General features: G+C 47.8%; 1 protein-coding gene across 1 annotated transcript in view; it reads left to right on the top strand.

The window, feature by feature from the left end:
* Positions 1-26,664, top strand: part of CEMIP (cell migration inducing hyaluronidase 1) — a 160,256-nt gene that overhangs the window by 85,375 nt on the left and 48,217 nt on the right. Inside the window, exons 2-11 of the mRNA XM_082448918.1 lie at positions 1,249-1,358; positions 5,431-5,577; positions 6,089-6,227; positions 6,951-7,187; positions 10,355-10,534; positions 12,922-12,992; positions 13,767-13,862; positions 14,471-14,592; positions 19,888-20,020; positions 20,816-21,007. Of these exons, the coding sequence (XP_082305044.1) occupies positions 1,265-1,358; positions 5,431-5,577; positions 6,089-6,227; positions 6,951-7,187; positions 10,355-10,534; positions 12,922-12,992; positions 13,767-13,862; positions 14,471-14,592; positions 19,888-20,020; positions 20,816-21,007 (1,411 nt within the window). The 5' untranslated portion in view covers positions 1,249-1,264. The remainder of the gene's footprint in view (positions 1-1,248; positions 1,359-5,430; positions 5,578-6,088; positions 6,228-6,950; positions 7,188-10,354; positions 10,535-12,921; positions 12,993-13,766; positions 13,863-14,470; positions 14,593-19,887; positions 20,021-20,815; positions 21,008-26,664) is intronic.

Here is a 26,664-nt window from a genome sequence, read left to right as displayed (position 1 = left end):
GCATGACTGCAGTCATGCTCTGGGGAGGACCTGGGGACGTGGGCATGGAAGCTGGAGCTGGCCGCTCCCCAAGCCCCGCCTAAGCACTCTTGTGCGGCACACAGGACTTGAAGACAGAGATGTTTCTCCAAAGGCATTATATTATGAAAGGGGAATTGGGCATCTTTTTTTTAAAGTTCCTGTCTTGAGGTTTATCTAGACAGATTCCCGTATTCACCTTCTGTCTGAGTACAAGGGGGAAAAAAGTGGCTTTCATAAAACAGAAATGTAATAAAATTAATTTAATTCCATCACACATAAAAATAAATCCACAGTCTAGGGCTGTTTCAGTTCTCCACAGGGTCAGAGCCTAGGTTCTTACCCTCTGTGTTGCCATCTTCAGCACATGGCTCCCATTACATGACCAAAGATAGCTGCTGAAGATCCAGACATCATATCCATATTCCAGCCAGCAGGAAAGAGGGAAGAAAGGCTTCCTGCTTTCCCTAAGGACATATCCTGGAATTCACACACTGTACTTTTGCTATATCGGCCAGAACTTAATTCCAAGACCACAACTAACGTAAGAGAGACTGGAGAAGGTAGCCTTTATTCTAGGTGGCTGTGTGCCCAGATAAAAACCCAGGGGTTCTTTTCCAGGGAAAAATGGATATTAGGGGACAATTAGCTATCTCTGCCCTGCTTCCCTCTTGGATGGGTAATATTAGAAGGGTTTATAACACACAGGCATCATATTTAGGATCTCAATATTATCATCAAGACTTGTTTTAGAAGCACAGACTGATATTAGAAATCAGCTAGTCCACATCCTCATTTTTCAGATTAGGAGACTGAAGCCCAGAGAGGTTAATCAAATCAGCTGAGATCACACAGCAAGTTGGTGGCATCTATTTTCCAGCTCATGTTCAGTGGGAATATTTTTTGTTTTTCTCTGTTTTTTAACTTAAGGGAAAAAAACCCTTCATTCTGGAGGGTAGTGAGCTCGCACGCCAAGGATGAAATCCCATCCGTCACCGGGTCTCTGAGCTGCAGGACACAGACGGGACAGTGACAGGGCTGTCATGCCCTGATCTGCCCAGCCCTGAGTCACGGCAGCTGAGGACTTTGCACTGGCCGGCTGGAGTATGCCCATACTGGCACTGCCTCTGTGTGTGCATGTGGCCCTGTCTCTGTGTGTGTGTCTGCCCCACACACCGACTCCAGCCTGGGGAGGCTGCAGGTCTGACTCAGTGTGCCTTTTTATTTCAGGGAGCGCTCTGCCAGCATGAGAGCTGCTCACAGTCTGGACGTCTCCTTTAAGGTGATGCTGACAGTCGGCTGGTTCGTCCTGGCCCGCTTTCCTGGTGCCGCATCCACAGGTGAGCCACTGCAGAGCAGTTGGACCTCTGCATCTCAACGAGGAAGGCCGGGAGAAGGAGCCGCAGGGTGGGGTCAGGGTGGCTGGGCTCTGGCCTGCCCCTGCTAACTCGTTGATCCTGGGCAAGTCTTATCCTGGCCTTCAGTTTCGTCATCCACAAAATGAGGGGGTTAGACTAGGCTCAGGGGTTAGAAACTCAGTGTCTACAGGAACCAGGCACGTGACACAAAGCAGTGAAGCTGGCCAGGTAGAGATGTGGTCACCTGGGGAGTTCAGGCCCCTCTTCAGGGACACCCACTTCTCAGTCCCGGCCAATTGCTGCCACAGGGGGAGGCGGGGCCCCTGTTGCAAGACCTATTGAATTTTTAAGAGAAGTCAGAAATCTAGACTTTCATGTAAAAACTCTCTACTTGTTAAAGGATGGCAACCAATTGAAATTTTACGAAACACTCGGGGGTGGTGGAGCAGAGCAAAAAACACATATCTGCCAGCCAGCCTGCCGCCTCCGAGCCACCTGACCTCAGTGTTCCCTTCCTGCTTTGCCATCATAAGATTTGGGTGCATTAAAGCACCTTGTTAGCCATGATGCTCTAGGTGAGGTTTAGATCTGTTTTTCTGATCTCAATATCGTCAACTTTTTCTTTGAGTGATTTTTGAATTAAAATCCAGAAGCACAAGGCAAGTTTGTGTGGGCTACAAAAAAAGCAATCAAATAAACCAAGCTTGGGGTAGAAGTTGAGAGATGGGGACAATTTTAAAATTTTGAATAGAGGTTGAGTAATAATACCATCACCATGGATTGCTTTTTAAAAAATGCTATTATTATCACTTGAGCTGAATGCTTTTCTACAATAAGAATAAAGGACCTTACATTGTATTACATCTTGTTTTTCTCAACCCACTGGTGCAAGGAAGTAATCTCTAATCATAACTAGTGAAATCCCTTCAATGTGATTCCTTGTAGAATCTTTTTGGTCCTCAGGGGACATAGCAAGCAAGCAATATTTTTGCTCTCAATGCAACAATTGTCAATATTACCTGAATTCATTCATTTAGTCCTTCCATCATTTATTCAATTAATAACCACCAAGGGGTCACTGACCCTGTGCCAGGAACTGGGTTTAGGGTTCTCTTTTAAGGTAAATCACCTCACGGCCTTGGGGAGGTCTCTGGGTATTTCCTCTTACATCCTGGGTCTCTCTCTTCTGTTTGACTATAAACCATTTGGAAAGGAGGCTGTGCCTTTGGTTCCCTCTGGTCCTTGCTTTTCTCTGACGTCAGAGGGAGGCAGAAGCCAACTGCCTGCCATTCATGCTCCAAGTAGGGCTTACGTCCACTCTGAATCCCACTTCCTGCAGCCCCTCCTGGGAAGGGTGGCAGCTGTGGTGATATCTCAGCAAAGACCTTGACCGTTGCCAGCTACTCACTGATTCCTACAAATGAAGAGCCACTGAAACCAACTTTTACCAAGAGCAAAATCTCCAGCTCCAGCGAAGGGGCGTTCATCCACGGCCAGTCTTGTAACTGCGGTGCTTATGCTGTGGGGTCAGAGCTGCTGGAGCTCTGGGAATTGTGCTCCTGATGACAGGAGAGCCTACAAGTGTCAGGCTGACCGCCTCCACATCCAGATGCAAAGACTGACGCAAACGCGTGCAGTTGGAGAATAGAGGAGCAGTTGGGATTCTCCTAGGAGATGTGGGCGGTGAGACCCTGGGCTTTGTCCCATGGAGTTGGAACGATTCCTTCTCGGCACGCTCATGGCTCCATGCCTGGATCACTGGGCTCTCCAGTCGCCACGTGCGTTCCCCGCATGGCTGAGGAGTCACCACCTTGGAAACAGACACTCCAGGTCCAGGACTAGGTGGAGGGCAGCCCAGGGCCTCTGATTGACCTCTGCTGAAAGCCAGCCAAGCACTTGACCCATCTGAAGGCAAACCCAGGGTTCGGCATTGGCCCTCAGAAGCCCCTCAGCTGGACGGAGGCTCCAGAGCCCTCGTGATCATCCTTGGCTACTGAGTGCCCAGGCAGAGGCCCCCAGCCCCCCCCACCCCTACCTTGGCCCATCCTGGCAGCCTGCTGGCAACCCTGCTCTTACATTAAAATGAAAAATCCACGGATGAGTACATGCCACATTTTTTCATTGTTTTGCCACTATTTGAGTCCCATGGGGTTTACAGAATCTTGGAAGAGCTGCTTTAGCAAAACTCCAAAAACATGTGAAATTCTCTTCTTAATGAAAAAGATCCAAAACCTGAGTTAGGGCTGACAGTGAGGCAGATGGGGCATAAAGGAGGATGTTATGGAGCAGGGGAGGGGAGGGTGGGGAGTGAGACTCAGGAAACATGCACCAAGTGCCTGCACCGTGCCTTGCAGAGAAGAGAAGGGCCAGCCGCTGCTTTCAGATGGGCCGGGACGATGATGTGATGTGGGCTTCCGGAGTCCACATCTGGCAATGCTGAGTAGATAAAGGGGCAGCGCCCTTCCAGTTCTCTTGAAATATATAAACATGGGATCTTACCCTAGAGACAGCCGCATTGAAATCAAGTCACATTGAGAAGTGACACGCTAGTAATTGTACTGAAGCCAGAGTTCCTTCTGAGGTCCCACCCAATGTCATGGATATTGTCCACTGCACCCACCTGGCTCAAGAGACATGGCTCCCCTTAGTGCCCCTTGCTCGATGCCCAAGGGTGGAATTTGCATCCATTCCTTCCAGTACCTTCCCCAGGGTCTTCACCATCTGAAACCTTGCCCCTGCCATGGGTTTACTACACCTCACCTTCCTTCTCCTCCATCCCGCTCCAGTTATTTAAAAATCTACTATTTCATGCTTGCTCACAACTTTCTAGTGAGAGAAAAAAAGATGGGCATTGGGGCTCCATCTCTGAGGCAAGCCTTTCTCATTTTGTTTTGCCCGTTGCCTCTTCCTGTTGCTTTCCCTCTGGGTTTTTCCTTGCTGTCCAGGGAGATTTTCCCAATTTCTGAGACAGTCCTCCTCTGTTCACCATACGTGGTACCCCACTGGGGTACAGAGCCTTCTTAGCCATAGGAGGAGAGATTCTTCCCGGTGCTTTTATTTGCATCGGGGAGAAGTCTGCAACACCCACCATGGGGGCTTTGAGTTCAACTAAACATTCAGACTCATGAGGCTACCACAGGCCATGCTTGGCATCAGGATAACTTCAAAGGGCCTAGGACAGAAACACCGCCCACCATCAGAGCAGCATCAGGCGTTTCTCTTCCGTGAGGGTGGTCTTGGAAGCATTCTACAAGCCTCCAGAAGCTATCTTCTTTTGTTCCCCAGGTGAGACAGCTCCTTAGGTGAGAGGAAACAAGACTGTCATTGGACAGGTGTGGGGATTGCCCCGTCAGAGCCAGTACCTCTTATAGCAACTCCATAGATGTAACTTTCAGAGTTGCTGTGTGGGATTTGCCCAATTACGAGAGTCCCTGCACTCAGGGAAGCCTCCAAGCAAGACATCTCCACCAGGATCATTATAAATTTTGCATAATTCCTCCCAGTTCAGATGCCATTTACTAATCAGGGGTGACTTTTGTTATAAGATGTTGCTTGGTAACATGCTTTATAGAATACCATCTTTCTCAGGTTTCCAGGGAAACAGAGAAAATTAACTAAAAGTCAAATTCTCAGGCAGAAGGGGAAAAGGCTTTGTCAACTTTTTAAACAATGCTTTCCAGGGGAAAGGATGCCTTGGAATACAAGTAATCTGGGTAAATCATTGCCTAACTTTAGATCTTGGAATGTCTTGAGGAGTCATCTGGTCTACCCTTCATTCTATAAAGGGAAAAACTGAGTCCAGAAGAGGGAAGTGACTTGTTCACAGATAAAGGATGAACTAATGAAGGGCATTCGACTAAATCCCAGGCCTCCTGGCTCCTATGTCAGGGGTTCTCTTTGCTTTTAGGGCCCTGCTTTGAGCTCTAGTAGGGAGAAGGCAAGGGCCATGAAAATGCATGATAGACTCCTCACCCCACCCTGCTTGTGGTCTGTGGCAGTCCTTGCTTGGGGAGGTTGGTGGGTGGTAGCAGTGACATCTCTCTGTCCTTGGCAGTGGCGGCTGAGTGCCCTGATCAGTGGCCTGAGCTGCAGCCCTGGAATCCTGGCCATGACCCAGACTACTACGTGCACATAGGCCAGGGCAGAACACTGCTGCTCATCTCTTCTGCCACGGTCCATTCCATCCGCATCTCAGAGGGAGGTAAGCCAGTCTCCCTCCCCTGCCCCATCTCTCTCTGGTCCGCTGCCTCAGAGCCTAGCAGATGGGATGCAGGTTGCCATAACTGTAGATGGACAGAACAAATGTCACATGCTTTGGGTTCACGTCAGAGCATCTGGTTGTTTGAGATAACCATCAGCTTTGAGCACTTAGGAATGGCTTGTCAGAGGTCCAATCTTAGTGAAAGAAGCATTTATAGAGGAAACTTCTTATTGGTGCTCTGAGCATTCCTGCTTATCTGACCTTCAGATGCTTGCTCATTGAATGCAGCACATGCAGCGATAGCAGTAAACCAAGGAGGCATTATTTACACATCACAAGGCAGAGAGAAAAGTAACCACCGTAAGCACAGCAAGCATAGAAGTATTGGAAAGACATGCCTCTCTGCCTGCCTGGATGACATGAGGGGCTTAGGAGGTCTGCCCTTGACTCTGCTATAATCTCACCACTAAGACTTGTCTTCCTAAACCTCACTCCATTCCTACCTCTTCAGGAAAGCTAGTCATTAAAGACCAAGATGAGGCAATTGTTTTGCGTACCCGGCACATCCTGATTGACAATGGAGGAGAGCTGCATGCTGGGAGTGCCCTCTGCCCTTTCCAGGGCAATTTCAGCATCATTTTGTATGGAAGGTGAGTAGACAGCTTCCATGAGTCACATGATACTCTTGGATCTGACGGGAAGGAGGTTTTTCATGGAAGAGAGGGAGGTAAGACAGCAAGGCTTTAGTGCAAGAAAGGAATTATCATTAGGTCCTGCCAGATGGTAATCATGAACGAGACAGACAGTGGTGATTTGGGTGAGCTGGAGGAGTACATGAGGCATTTTATTTATTGTGGCTCAGGTCCAGACTTAAGTTACAGAAATCCCTGCCAGCCTTTCAGCTGCCTTCTAATCATGTCAGGGCTGAGGGAGTCTCTGTGAATGTTTATTAATAGGTTATGATGGACAAGATAAAGAAAAATTCCATGCAGTATTTGCCTCTGGCTATGCTCCCTCTTCAAGCAATTGAGAGTTCTCAGAATCAGTAGCCAAGAATACACAAGGGTATGCAGTCCAGGTCCAGGTGATCCCACATCTGATATGGACCAAAATATAGCATACTTAGAACTGGAAAGAAGTGCCAGCATGTTAACTATTGATAAGTATTTCTGCTTGGCCTGTTGGACTCATTTTGGTCTGGTGTGGGACAATGTTGGTTGCCAATGCTATGTCTACTGACCTCGAGCAATCACCAGGTGTAACTGGGTCTAAGGTGGCCACAGTGGGAGTCAAGAGCAGTGCAGTCCCCTCTGGGCTTAGCATCCAGTAAAGAGAGGCGTCGGCCAACCATGGAGAGCTGTTCTCTCTTGTAGGGCTGATGAAGACGTTCAGCCAGACCCTTACTTTGGCCTCAAGTACATCGGCGTCGACAGAGGAGGTACCCTTGAGCTGCATGGACAGAAGAAGCTCTCTTGGACATTTCTGAACAAGACTCTTCACCCCGGTGGCATGGAAGAGGGAGGTTATTTTTTCGAAAGGAGCTGGGGTCACCGTGGAGTCATTGTTCATGTCATTGACCCCAAATCAGGGACAGTCATCCATTCTGACCGGTAAGGTTTGCCTTCACGTAAACACATTCATTCATTCAACATACGCTTACTGAGCATGTGTCCTAGCCAGACGCTGCTCAGGGTGCTGGGAGCACAGCAGTGAGTGAAACAGACAGAAAGCCAAGCTGAACTGAACAGGAACAGGCATGTTTGCACACACATGCACACATGTAAGCACAGCATAGTTTTAGGCTGTGATCATCGGTAATTAGGGGGAAGAGACATAACGAGAGGGTAGAGGGTAACTAGAGGAGACCACTTTGCATCATGTGGTCTGGAAAGGCCAGTGCAAACAAGCGGCATTTGAGCTGAGGACCGCCGGGTAAGGCTGAGTCAGGGAAAGAGTTTTCAAGACAGAGCGGCAAGTGCAAAGGGCCAGAGGTGAGAAAGGGCGTGATGTTCTCACAGGGAGGAAGGGCCAGCAGAGATATGGGAGGGCAGAGGGATGGAAACGAGATGCCATAATGCCAGAGTTTTAAGCAGGGGCGGGTGTGGAGGCCTTGGGGGCCCAGTGAGGAGGTGGGTTTTATTCTCAGTGCGATGCAAAGCCACCGAAGGGCTTTAAGAAGGGTACGATCTGATTGAAAAGAACTGGCTGCTGTGTAGAGAGTGGATTGTTTGTGGAGGGCAAAAGTAAAGCCAGCAGAGGTGGTTAGGAGGCTTCTGCATGGTCAAGGCAAGCAAGGTCGCTGGCAAGGACTCAGGTAGAAGCGGTGGCAACAGAAGTGGATGAACCTGAGAGATATTTAGGAGGCAGATAGGGCAAGTCTCCCGCTCCCTGCCCCTTGCCCTGGCTCAGGTATCAGCTGGCAGATCCTGCAGAGGCCTGACCTGTCCTGTAGGCTCCCGGGGGCTCTTGCCCTGGCCTTGCAGAGGCTGTCCCAGGCCACTCAGACAGAAAGGTCCACCAGGAAGGGCACAGCTGGAGTAGGCAAGCAGAGACAGCTTTCCTGGTGCTGCTGGAGGATGGGGATATGGAACTCCTCAAAAACAGGGCATGAGCTGTGAGCATCCACAGGAAAGCAGCAGGGAATCAGCTGTGATATGGGCCAGGGTGGGCAGAAGCACACAGGACAGCCAACCTTGCCCTCTGGTGGATATTAGTAACAATAATACGATCACTGGACTTTGTGCAAAGCCCTGTGTTAACCACTTTATCTGCCATCTATAACTGAATCTTCATAAACCCCCTGTCAGGTGGGTTCTGTTGTTATACAGGTGAGAACACTGAGGTTGGGTGAGGCTAAATTTGCTCAGAGTCACAAGGCTGGGGAGTGTTGGAGATGCGATTCAAACCCAGATCTGCTTCAGGCCCTAAACCACTATATTGTCCCCACGGGGGCTGACAGCCACCTGCTTGGCCTGGGACGGAGCAATCCGCAGGCCACAGTTAACGAAGCCAGGCTGAGCTTGATTGACACAATATCTATCAGAGAGCCTCTGCCTTCACAGGAGAGAGAACAGTCTTCTCGATTGTGTTCTGGCTCCTTGGTGCTGCTGCTTTTTTGTTTTGAATTTTATTATATTATATTCAATTGATTTTTCTTATTACTAATTTTTATTGGAGTATAGTTGCTTTACAATGTTGTGTTAGTTTCTGCTGTGCAGCAAAGCGAATCAGCCACAGGTATACATATATCCACACTTTTTTAGATTTCCTTCCCATTTAGGTCACTACAGAGCACAGAGTAGAGTTCCCTGTGCTATACGGCAGGTTCTCATTAGTTATCTATTTTATACATAGTAGTGTATATATATATGTCCCAATCTCCCAGTTCATCCCAGCACCCCCTTTCTCCCCTTGGTAACCATAAGTTTGTCCTCTACATCTGTGACTCTATTTCTGTTTTGCAAATAAGTTCTTCATCTCTACCATTTTTCTGGATTCCACATGTAAGTGATATTATACGATATTTGTTTTTCTCTTTCTGACTTACTTCACTCTGTATGACAGTCTCTAGGTCCATCCACGTCTCTGCAAATGGCACTATTTTGCTCCTTTTTATGGCTGAGTAATATTCTGTTGTATATAGGTACCACATCTTCTTTATCCATTCATCTGTTGATGGGCATTTAGGTTGCTTCCACGTCCTGGCTATTGTGAATAGTGCTGCAGTGACCATCGGGGTGCATGCATCCGTTTGAATTCTGGTTTTCTCCGGATATGGCGCTGCTTCTTAAGTAGTACAATATGGTTACTTGCAGCAGCCAACCTGAAGTTGAATTCATTACTGAAGTGCATAATGAGATGTTATCCCGATAGCTGATGTGGGGGTTCCAAAGACAGGAGCCCTGCTCCTTCCTAACCTCCTTCGGGTAAAGTATGAGTCAGTGGGCTCAAGAATCTGAGAACTGAATGTGTGTGAGTAAGGATATTAATAAACCCTGAACACACACAGAAACGCAGGCTGTGGTCACCTGAGACCTGGTTACCTGGAGGCTACCTGGAGAAACAGGAACTTAGGTCGGCTCTTGAACGGTAGTAAGCATTTGATTGGCTGGAGAGAAGGTAAGGATGAATGAGTGAAGGCAGGAGTGGGCATGGGGTATGGTCATGGGACCCTGAGCTGTACTAGGCTCATAGCAGACGATTCCTGGGGCGGGGCAGTGGAGAAGGAGGGGGCCTAGGTGGGGTCAGACCAGGTTATGGGAACAATTAAAAACAAGTTTGAGGACTCAGGAGCGCCCATACATTCCCCCCCACTCCCCGTACCGCCACTGTTTTCCTTTTCCCAAATCTTGGCTATTCATGCTGGTTTATTTTTCTAGACTCGTTTTAGAATTATTTTGCTTGTGAAGTTCTAAGACAGATTCTTTCGGAATCTCCGTTGTCCTTTTACAAAATGTTTATACTTAATAAGTTCACTTTATACTTAGAGTTGGGATCATTACACAACTGGGTCTTTCCTTTGTAAATTCTTGTCACCTGCGATATAGGTTTTTTGAGATCTCTATTTCATAGCTATTGTATGTGGATGAGGGTGGGTTATCTTTGTTAAGTTTGAGATGATCGATTTTTGCTGTAATGAAAGCTTTTTTCTTTAAAAATCACAGCCCTTGAGATCTTTGGATGGCGTGTTAGTTGTCATACCACAGGTAGGTGCTTAGGGTTCTCTTTCTGGGCCGCTGTTAGGACTATTAAAATCCCCTCTGTCTGCCCTTTTTAGGTTTGACACCTATAGATCCAAGAAAGAGAGTGAACGTCTGGCCCAGTATTTAAACACAGTGCCCGACGGCAGGATCCTTTCTGTTGCCGTGAATGATGAAGGCTCTCGAAACTTGGACGACGTGGCCAGGAAGGCGATGACCAAATTGGGCAGCAAACACTTCCTACACCTTGGATTTAGGTATCGCCCATCACTTCCACCTCCCCAGGGCTCCAGAACACTGAGGCATCGCTACCCCAGGCGGACTTTACCTAACTTCCCTGCTTGTTTCCCCAGGCGACGTCACCCTCCGTGGTGACCCTGGGGGATGCAGACGTGTGAGCCATCCGCACTGGACATGTTAAGGCTTGTTCTTAAAGGGAGCCTGGTTTTCCTTAGAAGCATATTCCACTCTGCAGCTCCACAGGTCTCTGTGTATAGGAACTCATTCATTCAATCGGCCACTTACAAAATATTAATTGAGCATCTACTGTGTGTAAAAGCCGTGCCTCAGATGTACAGCTAATGGTCATTTTCCCTTCCTTTAGCAATGGGGTCAGAACATGCCTGGGGGGGTTGGCAGACATCTGTTCAGAGACCACATGAAGTGCGTCTGCCCAGCCAAGCCCCCCGGCAGAAGGGGCCCTTTGATGTGCTCCAGGGCGTGTTTCGTTTGCCTTGGATTGCAGCGTCATGCCTGACTTTGGCACGCTCACCTGTTGGCACCAAGAGGAAGCCGTTTACCCCACAGTAGCCACACCTTTTAATCATGTTGAATCAGATCTCGGTTCAGTGGAAAGTTGAGATCATCTGTCCCGTGGCTATTGGAGATAGGGATGTACCTCCCTCCAGCTCTGTAGACCGTGGGCAAAATGCGGGCAGGCCAGAGCCTCTTCTGGGCTCTGAGCAAAGCAATTTTACTGCCTGGGCAGAGGTTCCCTGGGCAGGTTCCAGGGTGCTTTTTCTGACTGCCCATGGGCTGCTCCTTCTGGAAGGGTTTGGGCAGGAAACTCAAGCAGCCAAAGATGACAGTGACACTTTAGTATTGTAAAACTCCTTTGTTAACAAAAACCAAGGGCGCTGCTATTTCGTTGTGTTATAAGCCAAAAGGCCAGTTAGTTAATTTCCAGTGAGAGGCAGAACCACAAAGGGACTGGCTACGTAGGGCCTCAGCAGAAGGAGGTCCAAGATGCTAGCATCCGATCTGGCCTGAATCTGAGTCTGGGCTGCACCTCCTGCTAGGTGACTGCACAAGTGACTCACCATCTATTTGCAGGCTTCCTATGTCTGTAAAATGGGGTATTTGAGGAGCCAGCTCAAAGGACTCTGGGGAGGAGGGTAAATGTGATAATATGAGCAAAATATTTGCCACTGTGTGTAGCACAGAATAAGAACTCAGTAAACGTTAGCAACTATTCTCTCCTTATAAACGAGAGCCACGGAAGGATGGGTGCTATGTTCTATAAGTAAAGGAGATAGGTAGGCAGGAATTACATTTTTACCCTTCATTTGTATAGACCCACTTTGAATGACAAACTCAAAGCACCTAAAATCAGTAGAAGATCTGAGACTTGGACCCATCATTTGTTCATTCAGCCAGGAAGGGCAAATATTGGCGTAAGGCACTAGGGCTGGACTAGCTGTACTGAGCTCTCATGGTAAGTTCTGACCTGTCTCGGGAAATACTGAGCTCTCGCCGGGAGGCAGATATTAAATGGGAATTGATGACGGGGCGTGAAAGTACAAGAACAGGAGGGGTGAGAGATGAAGCTGCCAAGGTGGGCACAGGAGGGCCTCTTGCTTTGGGCCAAGGAGTTTGCTTTTTATGCAAATGGGTAGGCACTGAAAGATTTTAAGCAAGGGTGACACAGTCAAATCCCCGACCTCAATGAAGACTTACTTTCCAAGATAAGAGATCAAAACAAAAATAATCAAAGTTATTGAGGGCCAAGACCTACTGACATCTCACAGTAAGCGAGAGGCTGGGTTAGGTATTAGGGGGAAGACAAAAATGGATAAGAAAACCTTCCCACACTAGAGCAGTGCACGCTTCAATGGAGAAAAGACGAGTGTATAACTTTCCAAAATGGTACCCCTTCTTTTTCTCCTTTGCTTCTCATTAGGAAGAAGAGGTATTTCTTTCCTTCCCAAGGCCCAATGCCGATTCCTGGGTATTCAGTCACATCTGCCTGTGGCATTTTCCTCGAGATTAACTCATGAGAGAAATAACCTTTCTCCCTTGGAGCATGTTTCCTTGTTTTCCTAAAGGAATCAGAGCACTTGCTTCAGAACCTAATTGAGCCTGGCAGGTGGTACGTAGGTCTGTGGGCTTGTTTGTTATTTGTGATTCATACCCTGTCGACTGCCAGAATGGAGTTGCAGAGGTTCACGGTCCACAAACATCAGGCCAGCCGAGTGGTTCGGAAGGCCAGGGCTTGCAGAGAAAGGCTCTTTTTCTTCTGGAGAAAGGGAAGCCCAGCCTGGAAACTAATTTCCCCAAACAGCCTCTGTGTGACACTCTGCATCAACTCTACCTCCAGCACAGGCTCAGACGTGTGAAGAACTTTTTTGTTGTTTTTTTTTTTCAGACACCCTTGGAGTTTCCTAACTGTGAAAGGAAATCCCTCTTCTTCTGTTGAAGACCACATTGAGTATCACGGTAATAAATGGCGAGAGGCCAAATTCCCTCCAGTGTCTCTCTGACCAAGAGACTCAGGGGCTTTTTGAACCACCCTCCACCCTCAGAACATGGCTGACCCACCACCCAGCACCCTGTTGAGTGACTAGCTGCTTAATGGCCCAGTTACATGAGTGGCAAAAGTCCATACTGATTTAAGGCCAATCGCTAAGATAACATTTACATTTGCAAAGAAATTGTCATTGGTTTAATCCAAAACAAGTGACACAGGAAAGATGAGAACGGGGACAGAACCAGCAAGGGTAATATTCTGAGCTAAAAAGACGCTTTGGGAAATTCCCTGGCGGTCCAGTTGTTAGGACTCCACGCTTTTACTGCCGAGGGCCTGGGTTCGATCCCTGGTCGGGGAACTGAGATCCCACAAGCCTTGCGGTGTGGCCAAAAAAAAAAAAAAGATGCTTTGGATGGGCTGTTAGCACACAGCACCAGCCTCCTCTGCCCAGGGAAGGTTTCGGAAGGTACTGCCGGTTCTAATCCTGGAGAGGAATTCACATGAGAAACGATGGAGTTCCAAAGTATAGCGTTGTTGGAACACTGCAGTTAAGCTTGCAAAACTGAAGCAAAAGAAGGGACAAGAAATAATCTGCTCCGGAAAGATTGGCCTGAAACTTTTTTTTTTTTAACCAAATGACTCAAGATGCATGTGTGTAGGGGGCTTTCTCTGCATTAGCGTCGCATCCTTCTGAATTTGGGGGTCGGTCTGGTTGCTGACGCCTGTGATCTCCTCTTTGACAGGACACCACGGCTCTGCTGCTGCCCGGGTATTCAAACTCTTCCGGACGGAGCATGGCGAGCTTTTCAATGTCTCTTCATCCAGCGAGTGGGTTCAAGGTGAGGAGTTTGGGACACCTTGGTAAAATTTCACAGGGGGCTAAAAGGCCAAGGCTTTGCAGGACGAGGACTTTTCTTTTGCACCAATAGGACCGCTTGACTGTGGCAGTGTTGACTTAGTTTGCAACTGAGAGCTGTCTTTAATTAATCAAGGCTCCGTGGTGAATAGCCCAGAGGGATGTTTTCTCTCAGGGAATACGTCTTCTGTGCCAGGCGATGGCACTGAACAGAGAACACAGGAGGAGTGGGAACCGGCCCTTGAGGAGCCCACACACACGGGGACGGGGGCATGGAAAATAGCAAGCCTCACTGCCATCCTTGGATAATGGGTTTATGGATGGATTTCATCTTTCTCCTTTTGGCAGTAGTGAAGAATATCTATTGCTTTTATAAAATAAGATAGTCGATAAGAGGCACTTTTAATAGAAAGGTGGGAGAGGTGGGGGAAGTTGACAGATGCTTTAGAAGCCTCTGGTACCCAGCCTGGTGAGAACCTAGACAGATGGTATTCAATTCCCATTGTGCCGAGGCTGCTTGGGGGCTACACCGAGCGTGGCTGGCTCTCCTGTGCCCTGCCCGTCTGACTCTGCTCTTTCCTTTCTTCCCAGACGTGGAATGGACGGAGTGGTTTGAACATGACCAAGTGTCTTACACTAAAGGTGGGGAGAAAATTTCAGACCTCCGGGCCACTCACCCAGGGAAAATCTGCAATCGCCCCATTGATATACAGGTAACCAAATAGTTATAAGGCTTTGTCTTGAAGAAGACTCTGTAGATCACAGGCTTTCGTGCCATTTGAGTGGTGTGAGTCTCACGGCCCTCCTGTGACGTTGGTAAAGCCAGAGAGGACCGTTCTCATTTTAGAGACTGACGTGGAAGCTGTGTATCTGCTCCAGGCCTCCCCACCAGTGAGTTTCAAAGCTAGGCCTCAAATTCTCTCGTGGGTCCTACTGCTGAGTTCCTTTTCCTTCTCCCCAACTGCTTCTTCAGCCACAGCTGAGGGTGCCCAGCGTGGGGTTGGGTTTGCCCTACTCAGCTTCACTCCTCCGTTGGTCTCCTTCGGGGCCTCGAGTGCACAGGATCTGGCCGGGACTTGGGTGCAGGCTGAGCCTGGCCCAGGTGGAGAACACCTGCAGCCTTGTTCTCCACTCAGTTAATGAAAGCCGGCGTTTGCAGAACGGACGGTGTTTGCTCGGGATCTTCACTTGGAGTTCACTCTGTCCAAAGGGGACCTAGACTTTCTCAGCCGGCTCCATCATGAAAGTGCGGGGTGAATAGGCAGCCCTCACGATTCAGTGGCTCAGCTGGTGAGCTTCCGAGCTCAAAGGACCATAAGAAAGACAGAGACATGGGCAAGGAAATGGAGTTTATTTCCTTATGCCTGGTCTTCTTCCAAAACAAGGTTTGGGGCCACTTAACTATTTGATAGAGAATTAGGAGTCATTTGAGAAAGACCATCCCTGCCCATTGTATCCTCTTTCAGCCAATACAAAGAGCAACATTTGTACACCACCTTCTTTCAGATTATCTAACCGCAGGTCCCAGGTCATCTGACTGCTTCCACCCCTCCACCCCCTGACCCCCACCCTGAGGCAGGACTTCTGCCCTCTGCCTTGCATCGTAGGGGGGCTGTGGGACAAGGGACCACTTTTCCGAGAGAGGACACTCTGTTCTGCAGTTAGCAAAGGCCACGGAAACCTTTCTCATTGTTTGGCTAAGGCTTTCCGTTCACATGGCTCCAACGTTACTGAGAAGGATTTACGCAGATTCAGTTACACGTTGGAGACTCTTCTTGGGTCCAACAGAATCAAAAAGTGCTGACTCCCCCAAAGCACATACTTCCCAGATTTAATTTTAATTTTCTCTTGCAACCCTGAATGTTCCAGCTCTAATTCTGAAAGAGCCATCATTCTTTTCCTCCAGTTCACTTGGCTACAGGAAGTCCAGTCTTGCACCAGCACTCTCTCCCCAAGTATTTCTGGAAATCCTCGAGGAATGCTTCCATGCTCTGCAAATCCCTCCTGGTGTTTGCCCTGCCAGCTGCCTGGCTCCAGCTCACTGTAGTTTAGAAGACCACTTCTCCATGCTAGGAAAATAGCTTTCCTTAGGCATTTCCAGCTCTCAGTAACTTTGCTCCCAGCACAGATACGGGCTCTTCCCTGAGAGCGTCAAAGCACAACTAATCCCAGGCTGACACAGTGAATGAAACTTTACTAAAGGCTTGGAGATAGCGGAAGAGACTGGAGAAAGTATGCAGATTTTTCCGTATGTTACATATATAATCATATGTGACTGCTCACCAACTCCATAATCCAAGACCTTCCACGGGGACCCAACCCCAGACTCTGTAACCACCAGTCTGCCGCCATATCGCAGGGCCCAGTTTCCTTCCAACAAAAGAAGTATCCTTGACAATGAATTCCCTGAGTTCAAGGTCTCAACTATTCGAGGTCCAGAGAAGAATAAAAGACCCGACAACAGTTTTCCCCATTACCCAGAAGCTTGGGCCAGCCTTCCCGCAAAAGTGCATTCTTTGACAATATTTTGCTGAGCATTATAACCCCTTATTAGTTCAAAACTCTCAATTCCGGAATAAGATCTTGGCTTTTTTTTTGGCAAAACAAAGGTTCCTTGAGGCAGTCATCTAAAAACATGTCACATGCCTCCAAAAGTGAATCAAAGCTCCACCTCTAAAGGAAAGGAGGATGTGCTCCATCCTGGAAATGCCGGGTTCACCCCTTTTCTCCTCACCATCAACCTTTAATCAGTAGTGGCCCCAGACTTAGCCAGAACATCTCTTTCTAGTCATAAAAGACAATGAGGTAGAGTACACTCCGGGTTTTTCTGAAGTCAGAAAAGCAAAGCCAGGCTTGTCCTATGTTTACCACAGGTGAGAAGAGCAAGATTACGTCCTCTTTATAAATAGAGTGTCAGACACATCAGCCAGGAGCTAAATGCCCTACTTAATTAACCCACCAGAGAGACTGAAACAAAAGTGAAATGCCCATGTGCCCATTTTTGCCACTATGGGAAATAACAGGTTACTGTGGTCACTTGCCACCTCTGACCACCGTGCAGGCCCCAGTGCACCTGAAGACTCTCCAGGGCTGTGGCCGCCCCACACAAGGGGTCCCCCAGATACTTGCTCTGCCCTGACACGGTCAAATCCTCTGGAGGGGTAGGGGGTGTTAAGGACATTTGTTACCTAGGCAGGATGGCGAGTTGGAAAGAAAGAGGAAATAGTTAGGACTAACACAGTTGACCTCAACTCAAGGAAATTTTTTCCAGATCTGATAGCTTGTGATTCTGCAGAATCAAAACCAAAACCACAGTCCCCTGTTCCCATGTCATCACCCTTCTTGAGGTTCTCCTGGATTGAAATCTCCTCTCCTCCCACCTTCTCCCTTAAAACCCACCTGTCCTTCAAGGCCAGTGGGACCTACTGGACTCACACATCCTTGGGGCTGAGACCATATTGGGCAGTCCCCTCTTCCCCCTCATCCCCGGCACAGTGGCTGGAGGTCAGTCTGGTGGTTGGAAGGTGTATTTTGAAACCAGATAGCTCCGAGTTTGCATCCTAGCTCGGCCACATGTGAGCTATGGCCTATCAGCAGTGACAGGACTACGGTTAGACGTGTGAGGTGCCCAAGGCACAAAATTTAAGGTGGCACTCGCTCCCAGGTGCCGACTGTGCACTCGCATGGCCCTGAGAGTGAGTGCTGCCTTAAATCTTGCACCCTGGGTCATCCTCACTAGCAATCCTGGCCATAGATATCAGTCAAGTTATTTAATTTAGTGTCTCAATTTCCTCAAAAGCAAAAATGGAGGTAATAATTGTTCCCTCATGGGATTATTTTGTGGATTTAATGCAACAATACATGAAGTGTCTGACCTATAGTGAGTGCCCATAATTTTTTTTTAATTTTTTTTTTTTTAACTTTAGGTTTATTTATTTATTTATGGCTGTGTTGGGTCTTCGTTTCTGTGCAAGGGCTTTCTCCAGTTGCGACAAGCGGGGGCCACTCTTCATCGGGGTGCACGGGCCTGTCACTGTCGCGGCCTCTCTTGTTGCGGAGCACAGGCTCCAGACGCGCAGGCTCAGTAATTGTGGCTCACGGGCCTAGTTGCTCCGCGGCATGTGGGATCTTCCCAGACCAGGGCTCGAACCCGTGTTCCCTGCATTGGCAGGCAGATTCTCAACCACTGCGCCACCAGGGAAGCCCTAAATATTTTTTTTAAATATAAATTTTTAAAATAATTTAAAAATTATTTTCCTATGTTATTGTTTATTATGATATTGCTAGTTATTTTATAATTATTATCATGAATAACAATCACATTGTGTCTACTTAAAGTGAAGATCAGGTTCACTGGACAGTGGTAAAGCTCTTTTTACTCTTCTTATCCAAAGCTAAGGTCGTTCTTACGGTTAGAAAAAGGAAAAAAAGAAAAGCAGCAAAATTGAGTAGATGTTTTCCTGAAATTCTTATTGGATGTTGCACCTTAAAAAATGTCCAGCTCCATTGGGTGATGTTTTCAGGCTCAGTTCTCAATATTAAGGGGTGCCTTAACTGAAAAACATGCTGGCCTTAGGGGAAAAGATCCGGGGGTCAGAGGCATGGGCTTGACAGTCAGGTGTCCTTGAGCTTGCTTCTAAACCCCTCTGAGGCTTAGTGTTTTCCTCTAAGAGCAAGTCTGCAATGCCTGCCTCTCTGCTGCGGAGACCACCCCAGATAATGGCTGTGAGTGTGTTGCTTGCATGAAAGGGCTGAATTTTCATTCTGGCTGGACTCACGTCTCCACAGCTCTCCTTCCAAGCCAAAGGCAGCAGCTATCTGCTGGGTTCCAAACAGGGTTTCCTAAAAGTGTCCCCCACCCCACTTTTTTAGATTGACTATATTTTACCTTCCTATTTGCCCAGCCCTGGTCCCTTTGGTTTCTGTGCCAAAGAGGACAACAGCTGCAGCCCTTGTTCTAAATTGCAAGTCTCTGATGACAGCCACAGTCATGATGCAGACATACCCCGGCCCTGGGATGAGCCCCAGCTGGCAGGGATCATGCCCTTCTCTGAACCCACTCCCAAAATTCTCTACCTGGCCTTGAAGCTTCTCGCCCATCAGCTCTCATCAGCTGAGACTGTGCTCTGTGCCAGGCCCTGGGCTGGATGCTGGGATCAGGGAGGCAGGCAAAACCTGGCCTTTCCAGAACCCACCAGCCACTGGAAGGAGACAGACACTGAACCAAGGGCAGTAGGCAGTAGTGCCTGAGGGCAGCAGTGGGAAGGGCTGCGAAGCACCAGACGTATAGTTGGATGCATCCAGATTCAAACGGGCAAGTTACCCAACCTCTCTGAGCGTCAGTTTCCAAATCTGTAAAACCAGCAACAATCTCATAGACCTCATAGCCAAGAAGAGGGAATGAAATAATGTATGTAGCTCCATAACTACAGGAGGGGTTCTCAAACATGACTTCCCATTGGAATCACCTGGGCAGCCGTAAAAAGTTCTGATGCTCAGGCTGCCCCCTGGACACAATCAAATCTGAGACTCCGAGGATGGGGCCTGGGCATGAGTATTTTTAAGGACTCCCCACAGGATGTGGAGCCACATTTGGGCACCAGTGGATTGATCATAGTGAGTCTTCAATAAATGTTGGCCACTCTTGATGGTGCTGGTGGTGGTGAGTGGTACAAGTTGTAAGAAAGCAGCCAGCCCAGCTCCTAACAGAGTGTGTGCTTGCTGTAAATGCTCCAGAAAATGTTCACCAGGGCAGTCAATCACTGGTTTGGGTACCAAATACGGTAGGACCCCGGGCAAGATGTTTATCCATCCTGTGACTTCATGCTGTCTTTCTTATACAAAATCGAGAAGGGGAAACGTTAGAATAATAATGTAAGGCCATTGTAAATAAGTTTTGCAGCAGAAACAATTTTAGACTCGTGCGTATATGTTTATAACATTAATCATCACCTTCCTTCTTTACAAAAAGAAATGACTTTGCTCTGTAATTTCCATGCTGTTCCCAGGCCACTACAGTGGATGGAGTTAACCTCACCACCGAGGTTGTCTACAAAAGAGGCCAGGATTATAGGTTTGTGTGCTATGACCAGGGCCAAGACTGCCAGAGCTACCGTGTGCGGTTCCTCTGCGGGAAGCCTGGTAAGCAGCTCCTTGCTGGGGACAGAAATGCAACCGTGGCTCGGTTCCTTGTGCTGGCAGCTATGCATTGGGAGTTTTGATGGCTGCGTCAGCTGCCTCTGGGCATCTCAGTGACCCCGTGCTCCTGTCAAGCTCGCGATAGAGAGCACTTCTGTGACACAGGAACCGTGGGAGGGTCCTTGGATTTGGCAGGAGCCAGCAGAGCTCCACCCTGTCCAGATGCCTTTCAGGAAGGGGAAGGGCCTGGTCCGAGAAAACCAGGGTGCAGTGGACAGAGCTGACCTTCCTGCAGCCCTCCCCTGCATAGACACGCAGCTCATGGCCTCTTTGGGTGCTATTATTTTAAACCCGCTTCTCGAGGTGCTCGTTAGAAGGGATTGGAAATGGTCGGTTTGTTCTCGGGGGCACTTGGCCATCTCCAGAAGGCAGTCATTAGGGATGGAAGTTCTTTGGAGGGGCGGCTTACAGCTACTGAAAATAATAGTTGAGAGGGACTATATTTGTTTCACATCTTTTGCAAAGCGGGTGTGGTGAGGCAACCACATTTAACTCCAGCTAAGGAGTTAGTGGAAAATTCCCCTGCCCAGAGCTAATGAATGGCTCTTTTCTGGTAGGGTTTTTGTTGACTTCAAAAAACCTGTACCAAGACTGGGATGGGGTGAGCCTGGTGATTTGGGTTTTGGATAGGCAAACCTGGCATTTACTGATTTAGGGAGGGGAAGGGAAGAGGTGGGGAGTCAGAAGTTTGCCAGGAGCAAAGCTTTATCTCTCAGTCTCTCCTGTTTTGGGTTACAGTGAGGCCGAAACTCACCGTCACCATCGACACCAACGTGAACAGCACCATCCTGAATCTGGAAGACAGTGTACAATCATGGAAGCCCGGAGATATCCTGGTCGTTGCCAGTACCGATTACTCCATGTACCAGGCAGAAGAGTTCCAGGTGCTCCCCTGTAAAGCCTGTGCCTCCAAGCAGGTCAAAGTAGCAGGTAGGACATTCCTTCACCCCTCCCTAGGCCTGATGAAACTGAAAATTGTTAGGCTTAAAGTTGACTGGAATCAAAACAAATTTGTGTCAGTCAGCTATTGCCATAATAATGCTACATGACAAAAAAAATCCTTAAAATTTCACGGTAAGCATTTATTTCTTACTCATGCATCTACAGGCCGTCTAGGGTTCAGCTTCTCTACACTAAACTTGGCTCCAGGCTGAGAGTTGGGTTCAGGTCAGCTCCATGTGAGTCTCATTCTTCCCAGGACATACTCTTCTCACGGGGGAGAAGTGAACTGAAACATGTGAGGACTCTTAAGGCCTTGTGCTCAGAACTAGCACCCTTTCACACCCCCTTTCCATGGACCAAAACAGATCACATGGTCCAACTCAACATGAATGGGGAACTCTATTTTTCCCATTAAGATAGAAGGGAGGGAATGAACATTTGCTAGGCAATAATTAACCTACCACAAAATTTTAAATCTCTTCTTTCTGTAGCTTTCACATTTTCCTTTTTCTTCTCCTAAATCTTGACTTCGATGCCCTGTCATTTATGTTGTGTGAGGTTACTGGAATTACAGATCGTTAGAGGTAAAAGAGACCTCAAGTATAGTCCAGGTCAGTTATTCTTAGTTGGGGGAGTTATGTATCAGTTAGAGTTCTTTGTTGTAAGCAACAGAATCCAACTTGACTATGTTAAACAAAAAAACGAATTCATTGAGGCTATTCAATGTAGAGAACTAAGTAAAAGCTGCGTGGCCAAGCTGCAATAAAGGACCAGGAACAGGGCAGCTTCAGGGGTCTGGGTAGCAGGAATGAATGGGCAGCATCCTTAAGGCATCACTGTTTGCACATCCTGGGACATGGTGCTCAAAAGTTACCTTCCAGGGAGATGGCACTGATTGGGCTGGTGTCTCATGTGCTCACACTCTGGCTAGGGCACCTTCAATGACTGTCCTTCTAAGACTGCATTGCATGGACAGAGTTGCTCCCCAAAGGAAAATTGGGATGTATTACCAGAGAAAGGAGAATCAATACTGGGCATTAAAAATATCAGCTGCTATATGTGGAATCTAAAAAAAAGGGTACAAATGAACTTATCTACAAAACAAAGAGAGTTACAGATATAGAAAACAAACTCATGGTTACCAGGGGGTGAAGGGGGTAGGGATAAATTGGAAGATTGGAATTAACATATACACACTACTATATATAAAATGGATAACTAATAAAGATCTACTGTATAGCACAGGGAACTCTATTAATACTCTGTAATGGCCTATATGGGAAAAGAATCTAAAAAAGAGTAGATATATGTATATGCATAACTGAATCACTTTGCTGTACACCTGAAACTAACACAACACTGTAAATCAACTATACCCCAATAAAAATTAAAAATATATATATATTGGCTGCCACAGAACCATTGCACCTGGAGAAGTATTAGAACTTGGGGGTAGAAGGAAGACTATGAATTGAGAAAGTGTTACCAATATATTCAGAATATCTGTTATTTTGGAAATAAAACTACAAAAGGTAAAATTCAACAGAATCTTTTCTGTTGAAAAGATTTTGGGGGCACAAAGGTTTAAAAAAAGAAAGAAAGAAAGAATTTGGGGGCACAAAGGTTTAAAAAAGTGAGAACCTGTGATGCAGTCCAATGCCATTATTTTATTCATGGAGATGGGGACCCTGGAGGGCATGTAGCTGAGGCGGTCCACAAATGCTGCAGCTGTGATCCTGAGGCACCAACTCTAGACTCGGAACTGCAAAAGGAAGGCTGTAAATGTTTCCAGAGATGGTGATGCGGTGGGTGTGGCGAGAGAGAGGGAAGGAGGCAGCAGTTTGTGGGCAGAGGCTGAGATGACCAAACATTTGTTCCTTGACAAGGTAACAGAATGATACCTTAAATGATAATTTGTTTGAAACCCCTACCTTCTTCAAAAAAGTTTTCGGGGGTCTCTTAGAATGAACACAAGTCCAGATAGATCTTCATCCAGGGGGAAAAAAAAAAAAAAAAAACAGAGTGAAAGATACGTGTCTAAGTAATGAAAGACTGATGCATGGAGAATAAAGTCAGCAGAAAGGGGGGTGGGAAATGAAGTTAGCAGAAGCTACTGAAATAGACCATAAAATGTATCTCTGAGCTTCCTGTCAGCCAGAGCAGAGAAAGGAACTTCACAAATTACTTAACTAATATTGTCTCATAAAAGGAAGGTGACCGGAAGCCAAGAGAGGCAACTTTCCCTTAGCTCTGGGCTACTGGGGAATCCGTCATAGGGGCTTTCACGTGATGGATACTGCACAACAACGTGAACCGTCACCCTGGAAACTGATGCAAAGGTGCTCTCTGTGTGTGGCTATTTACAGTCTGATTTATCATGTTAGACGGAGGGTCATGCTGTTTGTCACATTTTCTGAAGACATTCTGAGGAAGACTTTTTTTTTTTTTTTTTGTAGAGGCAAAATAGTTTAAAGAGGATTCACATTCTAGGAATGGCAGTTATTAGCCAAAGGACGTTAGACAATTATGTAACTTCCCTTTGCCTCTGTTTTCTCGTGTATAAAATGGAGATAATGATCACAACTACTTCAAAGGGCTGTTGTGAAGATTAAAGGAGTTAAAGAGATACTTAAAGAGTTACATAAAATAGTGCCTGGCACGTGGTAAGTGCTCCATCAGTGTTAGCTGTTACTAGTAGTAGTATTAGGTGCAATCGTTTAGCAACTGAACTTAAGGATGGAAAGGAAGGAAAGGGCATGAGCCACAGGCCAGTGGTTGAAACCTGTATATTTTATAGCTTATCGATTCTGCTCTTTGGGGACATGCAGTTTAAAGGAAGTTATAGAGGGAGAGAAGCAAGCCATTTCTGTCATTATTAGTAACAGACACACGAGGTGTGCCAGGCCTGCAGCTGTCTACGTGTCCCGATGCTTCTGGGTGTGGAGGCTCTTCTTGTGAATGTGCATGCCCCGCCCTTCCCCCACCCTCAGACTAGACAGGTATCCTCACTCCTGCATCACAAGGACGCCCGCAGGGAGGTGGCAAGGAGCAGGCCATCATGGATTCAACAAACAAAGAGCACATAGTCTATGCCAGGCAATGCTCCAGGCTTTGGGAAGCCATGGTGAACCACATAGATAAGTTCTCTGCCCTTAGGCAGCTGTGAAAATGGATATCCAGCAAAGAATCATCCCAACAAAAACGAAATCCCAAATGTGAGAAAGGCTGTGGAAGAGGAAGATGGGGGATTGATGGGAGCATCGGAGAGGGGGGTTTGGCAAAGGCGCGGAAGACTCCCCAGAGGAATTAATGATTGAGCAGAGAGGTAACCAGGAAAGAGGGGAGGGTCAGCAAAGACCCTGTGCCGGCAGGAGCAGGCAGCGCTCCAGCTCCAGAAGAAGACCCAGGTAGCTTGAGAGGGAAACGGGGGAGCTGCGTGGGGCTGGAGGAAGAGGAGGCCCCAAATGGCACCTTGGGGCTTTCTTCTGAGTACAATGACTTATTAGACTTCCTAGATCCCCACTTACAGGACAGCACCAGGAGAAGCAATTCCTAGTGAGTGTTGGACCCTTGGGTCTTCACTGGGTGACTTCTGTGTCTCCTGAGGACAATACCTGTGGACAGGCCTTCTGGGATGCCAGGTGTCCTCTGGGACTCTTGTCAGGAGTGGCATTCAGGCCATTTGAGGTGATGTCACTGCTCACTGTTAAGTGACCCATGGAGCTGGGGCTGCCCTTGTGGCTTCTGGGCGGGTGAAAGCTTGCCTTTAAGGCCTTGCCTGCAGGGAGGTAGACGGAGGCGCACCCCTGGGAGAGGCACTTTGTTCACAGCAGCCCTCGTCTGCACCCCCGTGTTGAGCACCCTAGGCCTGGAGGGGAAGTTTCATCTTGAGCAGGTCCTAATAGGGCAGCCGTGTGTGCCAAGAGTGACCCGGAGAATGAGGAACCCGTGCGATACTGGGGCACGCCCGCCTCCACCCAACGGCGTGGTTTGGGTGTGAATGATGGCGCATTGCTGCAGGTGGCAATGTTTGGCCAACAGTTCCAGGGGCTTCCTGAGGGCTGTGCAGGAGGGACAGAGGGTGAGATGGGGCCGCTCTGGGCCCTGACTACCAAGGGAGGAAAGGGTAAGTGGAGAAGATGATGCATCCCCCTCAGGACCCTCCAAACGCCCTTGGTTTAGGACTGCCTGTGTCTGTATCTCCACCAGCCCCGCAACCCTGCCAAGCCCCTCCCTCCTTAAAGTTACTAGGCTCAGAGTGGACCATCTTGCTCAGAAGCTTTAGGGCTTACATGAAAACAGTACCTCCTGGTGGACAGCATCAGAAAAGCCCCAGGGAGGGGTATCTGGGAGGGGTGTGTGTGTGTGTGTGTGTGTCTTTCTGTTTGTCTGTCTGTCCTGGGAGGCTCACATTTCTCCTCTTCAGCTCCAAGCCCATTCTCTGGCCCTCCATCCTCCATTGACATGGAGCAAGGACTCCACCTGTTTTGTTCTTTTCCAAAACTGTGCCCCCATCCAATTACCAATTAGTGTTCTCCTCCCCAGGCTGGCTGCAGAGAGGGACACGGCCTTCCTGGATCCTCCTTCCTCACTGCCCCCAAATTCCAGTAAACAGGCCTTTTTACATGTTAAGGATTTTCTGACGAGAAACAGATGGGGGTAACAAAGTCATGAAAATGTGTGAATCATCTAAAAAAATATTTCAAAGTTTTGCCAACCACAGTGTGATTTTCAACACCTCCCGACATGGCAATTAGAAATCTCCTCTTTATGATTCTGAAGCTGAATCTTATATAATGGTTTAAAATAAATACATCCTTCGTCAGTAAAAAAAAAAAAAAAAAAAGAAATCCCCTCAATTTTCTACCCTATTTTCATTCTCAACTTCCCACTTTGTTTGTAAGCCCCCCATCACACACTTTTAAGTACTACTATTAATTAGTATTAACATTGTTTGCGTTTCCTGTGATATGCTAAAGCACTTTGCGTAAACCATCTTGCTCACTCTTCATGACAACCTAACAAGGTGGGTGCTACTGTTTTCTCTATGACACAGATGGGGAAACTGAAGTCCATGGGAATTAAACGTCTAGACTCATGCTTTCCAATATGGTAGGCAGCAGCTACATGTGGCTGTATAAATTTAATTAAAACTAATAAAATTAAAAATTCCGTTCCTCAGCCCTGCAGGCCAGATTTCAAGAGTTCACTGGCCACATGTGGCTAGTGGCTACCATATCAGACAACACGGAATAGAGCATTTCCATCATCTCAGAACTTTCTAGTGAGGGCTGCTGGTATAGACCAAGCAAGTCTACTTGGTCGATCCGAGCCAGGATTCAAACTCAGAGCTCTCTGGCTCGAAGGTGATATGTTCCGCTTCGTCCTTCCTCCAGGAGAGACCCTGTTCCCAACGTCTTCTCTCAAAGATGACTGGACTGGAGGAGGAATCTGGGAGCTCTGTAGTTTCAATTTGCCTTTCTGGGACCCTCCAGCCTAAGTCCCTCTGGGCTTGTCCTCGTGGTCTGAGAAGGGCAGGCCCCACTGCCCCCTCCCGCAGAATCCCTGGGCCCTGCTGGATCTGAGCCACACGTACAGGGGTCTGTTTCTCCCACTGGAAGATCCTTGATGTTTTACTCTTCTCG

Source organism: Balaenoptera physalus, assembly GCF_965194825.1.
Source record: "Balaenoptera physalus genome assembly, chromosome: 2".
Classification (NCBI taxonomy): Eukaryota; Metazoa; Chordata; class Mammalia; order Artiodactyla; family Balaenopteridae; genus Balaenoptera; species Balaenoptera physalus.
The sequence above is the reverse complement of the archived record's forward strand: the minus strand, read 5'-3'. Positions and strand labels throughout refer to the sequence as shown.